General features: G+C 39.0%; 1 protein-coding gene across 1 annotated transcript; it reads right to left on the minus strand.

Moving 5' to 3' along the window:
• Positions 1-3,306: 3,306 nt before the first annotated feature.
• LOC144664097 (uncharacterized) lies at positions 3,307-14,794 on the minus strand. The gene is made up of 2 exons (XM_078525226.1): positions 14,137-14,794; positions 3,307-3,852 (listed from the first exon to the last, which is right to left on the minus strand). Exons 1-2 carry the CDS (start codon positions 14,563-14,565, stop codon positions 3,307-3,309), a joined length of 975 nt encoding a protein of 324 aa, XP_078381352.1. The 5' UTR covers positions 14,566-14,794.
• Between the last annotated feature and the right edge of the window lie 1,269 nt (positions 14,795-16,063).

Below are 16,063 nucleotides of genomic sequence, written 5' to 3' on the forward strand. Positions count from 1 at the left end.
TGGAATTGAGGTTTGCAGCCAATTGACGTCATTATGGCGTCAACTCTCAGGTACATTATCTTTGACACCTCAAGCGACTCTACTCTTTCTGACAAAAATCATTCTTCAACTCAAAATTACAATAATATTATTAACAATAGTCAAAATATTTACAAAGTAACTTGCTCTCACCACCTGCCATCAGAAGTCTTCTATTTGAGGACAGGCGAGATCGAGAAACTCCTGGATAATGGTGGACTAGTTTGAAAAATCTAACAAGACTAAGATCTTACAACAGTTACATCGAGGTTTACACGTAAGCTATCACTCTTACAAAAGCATTTCTGAATAATTCAAACCTTTCATGATGTCCTTAGGGCTGACTAGCGGCAAGTCAAAAATTTTAATATGATCTTGATGATAAACGATTGTAAAGCCTTGAAATTCGGCAACTCGCTTAGCCTACACACTTGACTCTAGTTCCCGCTTGTGAATCAAATGAATGCCCACTTTCTCAACCTTCTTGCCACGTCTCCCAATTGGCAGCCGTCTTTCAGCCATTTCACATTCCAGCATTTCAAAGCTTCCCATCGATTCTTCAAAATTCTTTTCCCATTTCAATGGGTATTGCTCGAAGTTCCTCTTTCGCAGGTAAACAACTATTACAAATATTCCCAGAAGAACCACAAACACGATGCACCCAAGAAGTATTAAAGCGATAATTCCTCCGTGAAGCTCGCTATTATTTTGTGGCAGTTCGGTCTTTGTCTGTTTTGTAGAGCTGATGACCTGATCCACAAGTGTCGTCAAAGGACCGCTTCTGTTTTGATTAGACGAGTTTCTCTTTTGCCCTTGAATACAGCAAAGCGTCAATAGCGAAACAAACGTTATCAACTTAATGGTCAAGAAAAAAATACTCCTTGAACCCATTAAAAATCTTAAAACGTGTTTTCTTTGAATCTTAATTGAAGAATTTCTACATGTCTGCCAAACCCTAACAAGATCAGCCACTGAAGACTGTACGAGCGCACCTGGCGCTATCAAGTATTTATGATCATTTATAGTTATTGTAAAAAGGTTCGTGTTGGTCTGTTTGTTTCTTTGCGTAAACCAAACCCCCTAAGCGACAATTAACGTCTTTTTCAACAAATACACCGCCGGCATTAATCAGTGGGAAACGGAAGAAAACATTTCCTTGACATGGTTTAATTTCCCTTGGAATTAGATATCATTGGACCACTTTAATAGTAAGACTCTGTAGATACACAAAAAAATCGTTTATGGTTTAGGCTTGTTTTATCGTCTCGCGTATGTAGTTCCTTCTATAGAGAACTTCGATATCAAAAGCTTTCAACATATAACTGACAGAAAACGTTTACGAGACAGGAGTCACGATAGATCGTTTGCGGCATGAGTAAATTTTGACAAGAAGCCCAAAACAATTTCCGTTTTGCAACACAAACACTAAAGGTGGTTTTCACAAGCGACGCAAACACAAGCGCAAGAATAAAGCACAAGCGATTATTTGGTTTTTGCGGAAAAAAAAAGGATAAATTTTTTTTTTTTTTTGGGAATAAAGATACAAGCATGATAAAAAAGAAAAGATGGCACCTGGCCGCCATTTTGGATTTCAACACCGAAAAGCTGCAAGATCAATGCTGAGTAGCGATTGGTCCATAAACGAAAACTCAAAGTGCCGAAGGCTGGTGCCTTTAGTCGCTTCCCGGAGTAGGCTTTGCGTCGTTTCTCTTTAGGCTTTTGCAAACACAACAACTTTCAAATGGAGGTTAACGACATCGGCTTACAGCAGCATAACACTTTACTGCCTCGTTCCCAGACTCCAGTCCTACTGCCTTACACCAGATGGGTACTAGGACAAGCCGCGTCACGGAAGTAAAATCTGGAGCTGGAAAACAAATGTCACCAGTGAAAACACATCAACTCGTTTTAACAATGGAAGCCAGCACTAGGGCTTAACAGGCTTATTTTTCTAGGAAGACACTCAAGGTCATCATTTGATTTGTTGTCGATCATTAAAAGAACACCGTTTTAATGGTTTGGTTTTTGCGGAACTGAGCTACGTTTTGTTACCATGACCAAGAATTTTATTGAGTTAGGTAATTTGTTAGCAGGGAAATTGATCACTCAGCGACTAGAATATCTTTCGCGCCACACAGTTTTATTTTGAATTCAGTTGAATGCATACTGTACTGTGAAATTTTGCGAGAAGTCTCGTATTAAACAGTTTTTATAGCGGATTCTACGTAGCAATACAACCCGGGGGGGGGGGGACCCAAAAAGTTTGACGGGGAGGCTCCGCCCCGAGCTCTTACCCCTTACCCTTAATATACCATTTTGACAGAAATTGTACCCCTCGTACCTTTTAAAAAAGGTACCCAACCTGAAAGACTGGTAGACTTAGAACATGACGTTTTCTTGTCATTTCAAGCGCTAATGAAATAAACAGCCAAATGATCTGTTCGAATTTTTTTAAAGGCCCTGAAAAAACCATGACAGATTCCAACCCGTAACCTAAACTTGTGAATCCCACCAACCTGAAGCCTGAAAGGCCCCGGGGGAGCCCCCCGGCCCGGAAGGCATTTAGGGAGTACCCCCCGGGCAATACAATTACAATAAACACGTAATATAAACTCATTGCACTACTTATATTTATCACTTTGCTTACCCTCTACAAAACGTATTACAATACAATATTTGAATTGCTAAGTATATTTCATTCAGTTGACATGCAAGTATAAGTTGCAAAATACGAAGGAATCATATTAGTTATTTATAGACGAAACTTAGCTACTTTACCTCTTTTTGGGTTAATTGGGGCTCCATAGATTCCAGACGGTTTATTTTAGTAACGAAGTGGTCATAAGGCCTGTCTCTTTTGCAAAAAAGTTGTTAATTGATAAAAAATAATGAAAGTCGAAGATCACAGTTTCGCGGACTGTACTTTGGGAAGTATTTTACTCCATATACTCTTGCTACTTTACAAGTAATAAAATTTTGAGATACAATGGTCTTCGCGCTACGAACTGACAGAAATACTGCACCACAAAAGTGTAAAGATAAACCCTTTTCAAATGTCGCTACAAAAATCGGTATAAAAGTCCGGCGCTAAAAAGTAGATGAAACGTCGCTACTAAATTGCTAAAAGTTGTTGAAGGGGCAAAAGTATCGCGTTATCTGCATGTCACTTCAGAGCCACCGCAGTATTCTTCAAAAAACAAGCTGAAAACTTGATAACATTTAACCAACTCCCCACAGTTTCTCTGTCAGTTTTTCGGCAATTGCTATAAATTCTATAGTAGTTCTAGTTCACGGTTGATGATCAGTTAGCTCAGGAACAAACATGATCGCCTCGATCGCTTCCTGGTTCATTCCCCACTCATCAGGAAAATGAAATGCGAACGCCACGTGTTCCCATCTGCGATACTTGGGAAACCTTTGCCAATGATTATAAAGACGCTTAATCACAGCTCCCGTTGCTTGTGGTTTCCAAATCCAGTTTCCATCGTTGTCCCGTGTCACTACTGCTTCGTTATTAACATCTTCCTCCGGTGTTAACACATCAGGGTACGCTCCAAACATCCCATCGCCATTTGCTTGGCTACAAACAAGAACTGCATGCATTACCTCCTGCTTGTAACCGAACGTTCCCAGTATTTTGAACTGCACCTCGCCGCCTACTTGGTTCTCGTACTGCTGACACAAATAGTTTATGTCATACTGAAAGTAGGAAGTCCCATAGCGCTGTGGGTTTGGGACGAAAGCATCAGAGGTGGCGAACTGATTCTTTAACTGGTCTAAGTTATCTTGCTCATCAAGGAAAGGCTGTATAACTCCTCCAAGAGTGTTCCTTACCTGGTTTATGGTGTCATCTTCAACAAATATAGGGCTCCACCATGAGAATTTCGCTTCGATATTGTTTCCTTGTGCATCTTCATTAAATTTCTTCATTCCACCTCTGAAGCCTCCAGACTGAGTAATCGCCACAGCAGCATCAGGGGTCGTGAAGTGGGCCAGATTGGTGATGGGTACCTCCGTCCCTAGCTGTTTAGCCACTAGTAGATCTGCCCATCGTCCCTGATACAAATTAATGCATGAATTCGCGTCGATAGGATGGTCAAAAACACACTCATAGTCGGAGATGTAATCATAGCAATGCTTGGACCATTTACATTTGTACATTTCATTCCATTCACTTTGCCATTGGTCTTGTCTGATGTGTTTCTTTGGGCAAATTTTCTCCACGATTCCTGGGACAATGGCCAGTCCATCAAGCCACTGTACGTCCATTTTATTCACTGCCAAGAGTCAGTTTCTAAAGTAAGATTGCGGAAGAAGATATTTATTAACTAACACTAGCGAGCAGCACAAACGAGATCAGTTGCAAATTTCTCTTCCTTTCGTTCGTTTTGTCTCCAGTAAGAGTTTTTCAGGGAATAAATGTTGCAACAACTGAACAGCATATAAAAGCACGCTAAGTAAATACGTGCTAGCGCTTCAGTTAAACTTCCTGTGAAATTGAATACACTTTTACATGCTGTAACCGGACGTCAGTTGCATCTATTTATAAATAAGTGTAAACATGTCCATGTTGAAGTTTGAAGGGGTGTCAGACAACGTTTCGCACGAGCGATTACCAAAATTAACTGCCGATAAATAAATTTTGTGCCGCCAGAGATTTGGTAAAATTTAACTTTTTATGCGGCAAAGTCATCTTTTAGATTTTCGTGGAACTTAAACTTCAATTCAAGTCTTCTGCGCTTGTAAAGCGGATGAAACTGGACGTTTTACAGATCTTTACGGAAAATTGCTTTTATTCACATCAAAAATGCTTTTATAATGTCAGTGCTAGTGTAATGTTACCCTTAAAGAAGTATGTTTACATTTCAACTATTTATGACGGTATGTTTGTAAATGTTTATGGTAAGCAAATATACCAGAATGTTTATAGTGTAGTTGTAAAGTAAAGTGTTCTTCATTCAGTTTATTAAATGTGTCAATTCATTTTAGAATGACTTAGTTAAAAGGATTTATACGGTAGACGCAAAAACAGAAAGTGACTAAGTTGGGGTCGTGAAAATTACATTTACCCAACAGTGACTAAGATGGGGTCTATGATTGGCCATAGAATATGATTATAATGGAGTAGGGGTTCTGAGAGGCCAGCGGCACATACCCAACAAAAATTGACCCAAGTACTCCCCCCCCCCCCGTCTGACACCCCTTCAAACTTGAACATGGACGTGTTTGCGCTTATTATTTCAGTTATTTAATAGATGCAACAGACGGTAAGAAAAATTCAATTCCTCTCCGGCGCCTTCCCTTTACTTCAAATCAGGCGACGGTGATCAGAAACCAAATTTTGATTCGAACATTGATCTGTCCTTATATTTTTAATAAGATGAATGCATTATTATAAATGAAATGACTAACGGATTCAAATTTCAAATAATCAATTCATTAATGTACTCTAGGGGTGGGTACGCTTCTCTTAGCACGACTGTAACATGTTAAGGCGTAATTGTAACTGCATTTTTTGGGCCATATACCGAAGTTTTAACTTACCCACTTCCACATGCAGGAAATGTAACTGAAGCACGTTTTTACTTAGCATGCTTTTATATGCTGTTCAATAGTTGTTACATTTATTCCCCGAAGAAGTCTCATTAAAGACGCGTACGAAACGCGTCAGAAATAAACAAAAGAAAAGTTCACAACTACGAAAGCTATCCTTTGTGCTTCTCCCTAGTCTGAGTTATAAAATTTAAAACAATTTAAAAATTAAAAAATTGTACTGAAGAACGCGGAAGTAAAATTATAGGTTCGCAATGCGTACATGTGTGGCATGTGATAGTGATTTTCTTGGCTACAATCCACTTGCTACAAACAACTCAATACGAGCTGTCGCCTTTTATAGCTTATTTTTGTATTTTGTTTTAGCTTTCTGATTGACTCAATAACTACAAATTATTGAGTACAAGCACGACTTTTGTATTCGGGGTGCGATCCATTCAATCAAAACTTCCGTTTGTATTTTCAGAATTTTCGTGTGTCGGAAGGAGCGGTATTTTTCACTTGACACCGGTCAGGTAAACATGGCTAGTTTGTGGTTGGACTCTTGTTTGTTACTAGCGGATTTTAAGTTAACGGCAAATTAAACCTGAAGAACAACAACGACATAGTTATTACCCATTAGCTGCTTCATGGGGAGAAGAAACAAAAGAAACGTACGAACTTCTCCCCAAAAACTAGACGAATACCCGTACCGGTATCGCTGCAGACATGGAAACATGTCAAGGAAATAATTCTTAGACAGGTGAAACGAAGAAACACACGTTCCGGAACTTTCCAAATTTCTGGGAAAAAGGATGAACTCTGATACCACTGTACCGGAATTTACCTTAATTTTGGTCCAATCGGGATCGCGTCCTCCTTTTCCCAGAAACGCGCCTTTTTGCTTCCGGTTATTTTTGTCCGATCTCACTTCCGTTCCCCCAACCTGACTGACGTGACGACAGAGAAATGCGACGAAGACAAGCCAGAATTTTCCTCCCTTGTCACTTGATTATTCTCGGTGCATGCGTGATCGGAGTATTGAAAATTTTAGCTTTTTCTCGGCCGTCCCAGCGCTATCTTCGGTGCGCGAAGCTGAAAAAATAAAAAATCGCAAAAATCGGTGGATAGTGGATATCTATTAAGAATCATTATGTTAATTTAAACTTTAATAATAATAACTTTATTACCTGCGTTCGGCAAAGAAACACAGTGATACAGTCAAGAAGGAAATTGAAAAAATTGTTAATAAAATTGAAAACTACTATTTACTACTTCTTTTTACAAGGAAGAACACTTACTGAACATCTGGGCCCGGCTGTTTCAAGCACGATTAAGTTATTAATGAAATCTAGCGTGAATTTTTATTTGAGTTTCGTGACTCTATTTTCTGCCCTTTAGTTTTGACCTTGACTGATCTCAAACTCCACAACACATTAGCAATGAAACACACTAACACAAGAGAAATTTAAACTTCGAGTAACTTTTTTCACTATATTACTGAGTGTTTATTGGCCTTCGAACAACCCTAGGCCTTTTTCTAATAATTACGCCTGGCACTTCTAGGAATGAATGATTGCTTATGAAACAGGTGCTGTGAAGTTGGGAAAAAGCTCAGTTACGACATAAGCTAACATGATCTACCGTTGCTTTTATATTTGTGATAAACCGCCTGCACGATGTACTGCGGACTCTAAGAGGCGATTGAACTCTTTCCTTGTAAAGCTTTTGCGGCTAACTTGCTTGTGACTCGACAGTGTTTCTTGGTATATTTTACTGGTAGCCCAATAATTTTCAGTTAAGAATAAATATGAGCTACAGAAGTTTTACAAAACGTTTGGATGTCGTCAAATAACATCATTTTCAAGTGACAAGAAAATAACGGTTTAACAGCTACTATACTAGCGGAGTTGTCTTTAATCTTCTTTCAACGTTCAAACGATAAGATATACAACTGACTGGTGTTAAGCTGAGGCTATTCACACAAACATCGCCGCTAATAAAGCAACATCAAACAGTGTTGAAAATCAACGGCACAATTTCTTGCTCTATGTAAAACAAACAGTAATAATCATTTATACTTATCAAATCATCCCTATATTTCCAACTATTCTCATTATACCTGTACAGTATGTTGCCCTATTACCGGACACTTTTTGCACTAACCGTAATATCTTACCTCGAAACAGCACTTACGAGCTGAAACTTACCCACAATGTAGCTTCCACTGCTGGTAAGTAGGTCGTGGAGTTTTATCTTATAAATCTCTTTGGCTTCTTTGTAATCACGGAAAGAGTTGGTCAAATTTGGTGCCCTAATTCCGGACGAGTTGCCCTAATTCCGGACGATCGTTACGAGGAAAACACTACCTTTCTCTCGGAAATATTATTCCCGTTTATGGCAAAATATAAGTAATAAGGGCTAAATAAAGGATTATTCTTTTGAAAAATTGTCTTTTAGGCAAAATTTAAAGTATTTTCCTTTCAATTTTAGCGAGGTAATCATCAGGTTATTGACATAAACAATGTTCAGCGAATGTTTCGGCCACTTGAAACGAAGTTCGCCAAGGAAGATTAATCAATACCAAAACAGGTATTGAAGCTTAAATACAGTACAGACAGTTACAAAAATGCTTGTGTTTCAAAACCTATTCCATAAAATTGTTTTCAAATAGGTAAACAAGTTTGCTGTAGGTATGTGTCCGGAATTAGGCACACCTCATCAAAAATTCAACTTAACTCTTTGGTGACCGTGCTCGGAAATTAAGAGCGAAAACCGAAAATGTATTATATGCTGATAAACCTAGTCCTTTTACCTTTACTTTAATATATATATAAATATAATCTATCGCACACTTTGCGAGAGCAGAGCGCTTTATTGAAACGATGTAGTTTGACGCGCTGTAAAAATCGGATTTACGAAGAAAAAAATTTTACCTACCTCCACGAAAACTTGAATTTTCCCGTCTAAACGGAGCGCAGCTCGGCCAAGAAAAGAGCAAACGAAAGCAGACTAATCGCTAAGTCTTGTGAACTTTTTGTTTAACTTAATTTTACTGTTACGACGATATACGAAATTGTTAAGTCGAAGTGTCCGGAAATAGGGGTGTCCGGGAAATAGGGCAACATACTGTATGTGTACCTCGTACCGATGACTTTGCGGATCGCCAACAGTAAACTCGTTAATTCCTCAACCAGCTCAGGCATACGACATGCGAACGCACCTCGGGATAAGTATCCATCACTGTGAAGGCGCTTATATTCAGTCTTTTCCCTGTTGCTTGAAATCTTCCTCCGGTGTTGAAGCAGAAGAAGTTACGTATTGTTTCAAAAACCAAGAATTTAGTGGGAAAAAAAGTAAGTAAGAATTTGATTGTTAGGTAATTTGTGAGCAGTAAAGTGATCACTATGCGACTAGAATATTTTCAGCGTCACGCAGTCTTATTTTGATCAGAGTTGAATGCACACTTCGGAGCACACTGTATTATGAAGTTTGCAAGAAGACTCTTATTAACAGTTTTTGTCGCGGATTTTACGTAAACATACGTAACACTACACTTCTTACATTTATGATTTTGCTTACCCTCTACATATACAATATTCTGATTGCACAATTTATCTAGTCATTCAGTTAACTAGTATAGTACATGACAAAATACGATCGAATCAGTATTAATTATTTCTCGATGAAACTAGCTAATTTACCTCGTTTTTGGTTGACTGGGGCTCAATCAATTCCAGACGGTTTATTTAAGTACTTTACTTTTTAAGAAATACACATTTTGCTTTGCGATACAGTGGTCCTCTCGCTATGAACTCACAGAAATACCACATCAGAGTGAAAATGAACCTTTTCCGATACACTTCTGGATTACTAGCAGAGTTATCTTCAATATTCCGCTGCTAGCAGCTGGTATTTAACATTGCACTGACTTCAATAAGTTCTGGTTCTTCACACAAAGGTTACACAGCGAAATTTCTTAGTCAGTAATAACTAAAAACAAGCTGGAAACTTGCTAACTTTTTAAACCATATTTTACAGATCAAGTTCAGTTCACACAGTTTCTCTTTCAGTTCTCGGCTACTGGCATGGTCCACTAGTTCCGGGTGTTTATTGAGGCTGCAGAAATTATTACCAGGTTGAGAAACAAACATCAGCTGCTTGTTATTCGGGTCGTTCTTACACATTTCAGTTATATGAAATGCAAAGGCCACATTTTCCCATCTACGATACATGGGAAAGTTTTGCCAATGACATTGAAGACGCGTAATCTCAGTTCCTGTTGCTTGTGGTTTCCAAACCCAGTTGCCAAAGGCGTCTCGTGTCACTACTGCTTCGTTGTTGACATCTTCCTGCGGTGTTAACACACGAGGGTACGCTCCAAACAATTCAGCGCCATTTGCTTGGCTGCAAACAAGAACTGCATGCATAACCTCCGCCTTGTAACCGAACGTTCCCAGTATCTTGAACTGCACCTGATCAGGGAAGTGGATGCCATAATACTGACACAAATCGTTTATGCCATACTGAAAGTAGGAGGTCCCGTAGCGCCATGGATTAGGGACGAAAGCATCAGAGGTGGCGAACTGACTCTGAAGTGTAAGGAGATTGTCGTATGGACCAAGAAAAGGCATTATGGCGGATCCAAGAGTGCAACATACCTGTGCACTCTCATAAAACGTAAACATTGGACTCCACCATGAGAGCTGCGCATAGATATCTTGTCCTAAAACGTTATTTATCTTCTTCAATCCTCCACAGAAGCCTCCAGAATTGATAATCGTTTCAGCATTAATCGGGCTTGTGAAGTGGGCCAAATTGGTGATGGGTATCCTCGTCCCTTGCTGTTTGGCCGCTTGTAGTTTCGCCCATAGTGCCGGATGTATGAAGTGTGGGTCGATAGGGTGATTGAAAATACACTCGTAATCGGAGATGTAATCGTAGCACCAATTGCCGAGGTACGTAGTGTTCCATTCACTTCGCCACTGGTTTTGTCTGATGTGTCTCATAGGGCAAATTTTCTCCACGATTCCTGGGACAGTGGCCTGTCCATCAAGCCACTGTACGTCCATTTTATTCACTGAAAAAACTGTTGTGTTAGATTACGGACACGAAGCGGAAGTTTAATGAAAGGTCCGCAATGCGTACACACGTGTGACATGCGATCGTGAGTTTGATTGGCTACAGACCATCTGGCTACAAACAATTGAATACCAACTGTAGCCTTAAGCTTTTTTGTATTGCATTCTAAGTTTCCGATTGGCTTTGTAACTGTAGGTTATTATCTTCAAAACTCGGTTCAAATTTATTGAAGCCGAGATATCTGATAATAATTTTAGCTAAATGTGTTAACCCTGTCACTCCCATGATCTAAGTATTAATTCTCCTCAGTTACTGACTGCCATACATTTCTTTTTAAATTTAATAATTCTGAGAATTTCGTGTTAATCAGACAATATCCATCTCCTTGTTGATGATTGACTTTGTTCTTATCACGTGTCTGGTTGACACTGTATTGATAATGTTTGGAGACATTACATATTGACACTCCTGGGAGTGAAAGGGTAAACCACAATATGTGGTAGCAAGGTAAATTTCGCCTTCATCTGGTAACGTAACCAGTCATAGAAGGGACTTTTGTATTGGAGTACCAGTACGGCTTTTCGAACCTAGTGCTTTTGCTTTCGATTATTACGTTTCACACCAATCTTGTACCGATAGTCTCCTTTTCAACTGGTCAGCCACAGGGAGGAGTGAGGGCTCTGGGAATTTAACGAGATTGAAAAACGGAAGTCATTCTCGTACCAAATCTCGTACTCGTACTACTATTTAAAGGCCCCTAATGTTCAAGAGTCTTCGAGGAGTGTTTGTGAGTATTCGGAAAATGTTCGTTAAAATTATAATGATTGTGATTTCCAAGTAATCTTTATTTATACATTTTAGGAGCACAAGTACAAGCATGACTCCTCCTACAAGTGTTTATGCTTTTGATTGTCGCTGCTTTCGATTTTCACGTTTTACATATATAATGCACCAATCTTGTACCGATAGTCTCCTGTTCAACCGGTCAGCTACAGGGAGGAGTGAGGGCTCAGAGAACCTAGCTAGGATTGAAATTCGAAAGTCGTACTCCTACTAAATCTAGTATTTGTACTGTTATCTAAAGCTGGTTCCCAATGCTCAAGAGACTTCGGAGACTGTTTGTGAATCTTCAATTCTTTGAGTCTTACTCGTACTCAATCTCGTATTTGTTTGGCTATCTGAAGGTCCAGACTTCAAAGGCTGTTTGCGAGTTTTCGACAGGTGTTCTTTAAAACTAACTAATTATGACTGTCGTGTATACGCTCCAATCGAAAAACACTGGCAAAAGTTTTTATTTTCATCCAGTCCGAATGCCAAAGGATTCATCCGTAGCAACGTGAAGGTTGCATATCAACACTGAAGGAAAGCGAGATCTGAGTTCAATGCCATTTTCCCTTCCCTCTGGTAACTTGTAAAATCAGGGTGCTTGGCGAATAATTTTTATCGCACTACTGGCAATATATTGATGTCCACCTTAAAGGCTGTCAAGCATTCTCTGCATCCGGAAAGCTTTTCCTGGAAGCTAGGAACTAGTGAACTCGCTTTCCCAGAAACTAGCCTTATGACTTCCGGTTATTTTTATCCAGTCTCGTTTCCGTTCCCCCAAGTGACAGAGAAATGCGACGAAGGCAAGCCAGAATTTTTATCCCTTGTTACTTTATTATTTTTATGGTAAAATCGGTTCTCAGCCCTTTCAAATACTATCTTTGGTGCGCAAAGCTGAAAACATTTAGAAACGGACAGTTATGTTAATTTTATAAACTTTAATAATAATTACAACTTTATTTACCACGTTCGGCAAAAGAAACATAGTAATATAACAGTGTTAAAAAAGAAATTGAAGAAAATGAAAATAAAATTGAAAAACTTGTCGAAGCATTATAAAATCCAGTAAAAACTACTACTAGTTACTATTTATAAGGAAGAGCACTTGTTGAAACTGAACATCTGGGTCCGGTTGTTTGAAGCACGATTAAGCTATTAATGAAATCTAGCGTGAACTTTTATTTTAGTTTTGTGACTATTAAATGAAGATTAACTTTGTTTATATTTTCTGTCTCTAAGTTTCGACTTTGACTAATCTCAATCTCCACAAAACATTACCAATAAGAAACACATTGAACAAGAGAAATTAAAACTTCGAGTATAACTTTTAATCCTGGATAACGTCGATCGGCTTTCGGCCAACCCGGCCTTGTCAGTAGAAATTAAGCCTAGCATCTCTAGGAATTAATGATTGCTTATGTCTGTTCGTGTAGAAAACAAGTGCCGTGAAGTTACTGAGAAAAAGGCTTACGACAAAGCTGACATAATCTGAGACCGGAGTGTGCTTCGCTGCTATATTTGTGATAAACCGCCTGCACGGTGTGCGTCAGACTCTAAGATGCGATTGAACTCTTTCCTCGAACAGTTTTTGCGCCTAACAAACTTGCTAGTGACTCGAAAGTGTTCCATGGTATATTACTAAGGTATGGGTAGCACAATAATTGTCAGTGTATTTGATTTATTGGATGCGATACATTGCAGTCTTCTCGTTAACAAACTTGAACATTACCCTTGTTCGAGCGATAACAAATCCTTATCGACTGACAAACATTTCTGGATTACCCTGCAGGCTACTTGTCGAGTCATCTCTGGTATTCCCTATTTAGGGTATCTCTGAAATAAACAGTGTTATTTAAACGATGAGATAACTACTGACTGTGCAGAGTTGAAGTTTGGCGGGCTTACTATTAGCTTTACTATTGACCCACTATTCACACAAACATGGCAGCGCCGCTAAAATACCCACACTAAACAATACGGAAAACCAATGGCACAATTTCTTACTCTATCGAATCAAAACAATCAAAACAGAAGAAATCATTTATACTTATCAAATCATGTACTACGCACAGTTTCTTTTTTATTTTTCAACCATTCTCAGTATGGTAGTTCATACAGATAACTCATCGGATCATCAACAGCAATCTGGGCTTTCATGTTTTCCTTCTCCAACTCGTCGTGTATGTGAAATGCAAACGCAACGTGTTCCCATCTGCGATACATGGGATAAAGATTTAGATCGTGAAGACGATCGATCACACTCCCTGTTGCTTGTGGTTTCCAAACAGAGTTGCCATCGTCATCCCGTGTGATTACTGCCTCGTTGTTAACATCTTCCTCCGGTGTCAACACATCAGGGTAGTTTCCAAACATCCCAGCGCCATCTGCTTGGCTGCAAACAAGAACTGCATGCATTACTTCAATCTTGTAACCAAACGTTCCCAGTATCTTGAACTGCACCTTGCCGTCGAAGTGTTTGCCATAACACTGACACAAATCGTTTTTATCACACTGAAAGTAGGAGAATCCATAGCGTCGTGGATTTGGCCTAAAAGCATCAGATGCGGCAAACTGATTCTGTAACAATTTTAAGGTAAGTTCTAAGACATCTTGAGTGTCGACTTGACCATCATTATGATGAAGGAAAGGCCGTATAGCTTCTCCAATTCTGTTCCGCACCTGTTTTATATCACCTTCACTAAATTTTGGACTCCACCATGAGAACTTCGCTTTGATATCGTTGCCTTGTGCGTCTTCATTAATTTTCTTCATCCCACCGATGAAGCCCCCAGACTCAATGATCGTATCAGCAACATCAGATTTCGTAAAGTGGGCCAGATTGGTGATGGGTACCTTCGTCCCTTGCTGTTTGGCGGCTTGTAGATTATCACAGTCAATGTATAAATCTTTAACCTTCTCGTCGATAGGGTGATTGAAAATACACTCATAATCGGAGATGTAATCGTAGCTCCATCGACCGAGGTACATTTCATTCCACTCACTTTGCCATTGGTTTTGTCTAATGCGTCTCATAGGGCAAATTTTCTCTGCGTTATCTTCTACATTGGCCTGTCCATCAAGCCACTGTACTTGCTCGCCCTCAGCCATTATGTTCACTGTTACGTGTAGGTTTAAAGATGCGGTGTAGAAATGAAACTAAAGTTCCGCAATGCATACAGAACTGAATTTTGATTGGCTTAAAACACATAGCAATTGCATGCGTCATGTTACAAATGATGATTTAAAATAGTAACTTAATCTGCAGAGCTTATGTTAATCAAACACGTGAAACTATGCCATGCTTACTCCTGTCCAACTCTGTTAATTACTATTCATTCTACACATGACTGTGATTTAGATTTCTGTATCGGCAAAACAGTGTATACCGATATTTCGGTATATTTAAACAGCCACCTTCCTTCAACAGGAGTATACGAGCTTTTGCTGCAGTTATTTATCAATTCTGTTTCGTATATTGTCCACTTTTCCCAATTCCTGTAGTTCCAGGGCATTCTAAAGTTATCGTTATTATGCAAATACACTTGATTTTATGGCTAGGCCGTTCTAGATGGACCTAGCTTAGTCTGAAGTGTCAGCTGTCTTTTGCTCTAGAAGGCGGCTGAAACTTAGACTAGGAATCCAGGACCAGCCAACAGTTTTAGATAATAGAGGATAAAAGTTAATCCGAATAGTGAAAAACTCCACGGTGATATTCACCAGAGTAAGTATGAACAACTTCAATTTGCCCGCTTGGGATTGCCCGCAGTGTCCCGCAAGAAAAATAGTGTCACGGCGTTATATTGACCAATTGACATATTGACATATTGACCAAAAGAAGGCTACAGGATATAGCCTGTATGATGTTCAAAGTGAAGCATGATCTGTGCCCCCCGAACGTCAAAAAATTTGTTCTCATTGAAAAGTTCTATTTACAACCTTAGAGGCGCAGATTTCCACATTCCCAGATTTAATACTGTCACCTTTGGGAAACACTCGCTAAGATATATCGGACCTATGCTGTGGAATCGACTCCCAACTAACTTAAAAAGCTTACCGTCTCTGCAATCTTTTAAAAGACAGATCACTTTAACTAACCTTTCACTGAAAATTGAACATGGATGCGACAACTGCGTTTTATGTAGTACATGATTTATTTTAAATACGGATTGACTTATTTTAAAATTGTTATTGAAATGATTTGTAAATAGCGTAGTTAAATTTTAGTCTGTTTTTATTGTAATTATCAATTTTAAGTGTTTTTATTATTATTATTATTATTTTTACTTATTTTATGTGTCCCCTATTAGTAGAGAGTGTTTCACTTTCGGCTAGAATTGCTCTGACACATTAATAAAGTTGTTGATTGTTGATTGAATTGTTTAGTTAAGAGGCTGGATATTGATCTACGTCTTGGTCCATAAACACGCAAGAAAAGAACTTCACCAATATCCAGCCATACTGACCCCACGCTTGGTCAATAACCCATGTATAATTTCTTAAGACTTGTGCACAATGCTGAATTGCTATTAAAAATACGTTCCATAGAACGAAGGTCCTAGAAAATCGTGCAAACACCGTCTCTCCGTTTATTTGGGGGATTATCCGC

The sequence above is a fragment of the Oculina patagonica genome, chromosome 8 (assembly GCF_052425735.1).
Source record: "Oculina patagonica isolate OP01 chromosome 8, crgOcupat, whole genome shotgun sequence".
NCBI classification, from domain to species: Eukaryota; Metazoa; Cnidaria; class Anthozoa; order Scleractinia; family Oculinidae; genus Oculina; species Oculina patagonica.

Coding starts and splice junctions, on each gene's coding strand:
- LOC144664097 (XM_078525226.1), bottom strand. CDS start 14,565: ATGGCTGAGGGCGAGCAAGTACAGTGGCTTGATGGACAGGCCAATGTA. Junction 3,853..14,136: donor GTGAAGGTGATATAAAACAG/GTGCGGAACAGA, acceptor ACCATAAACCAG/GTAAGGAACACTCTTGGAGG.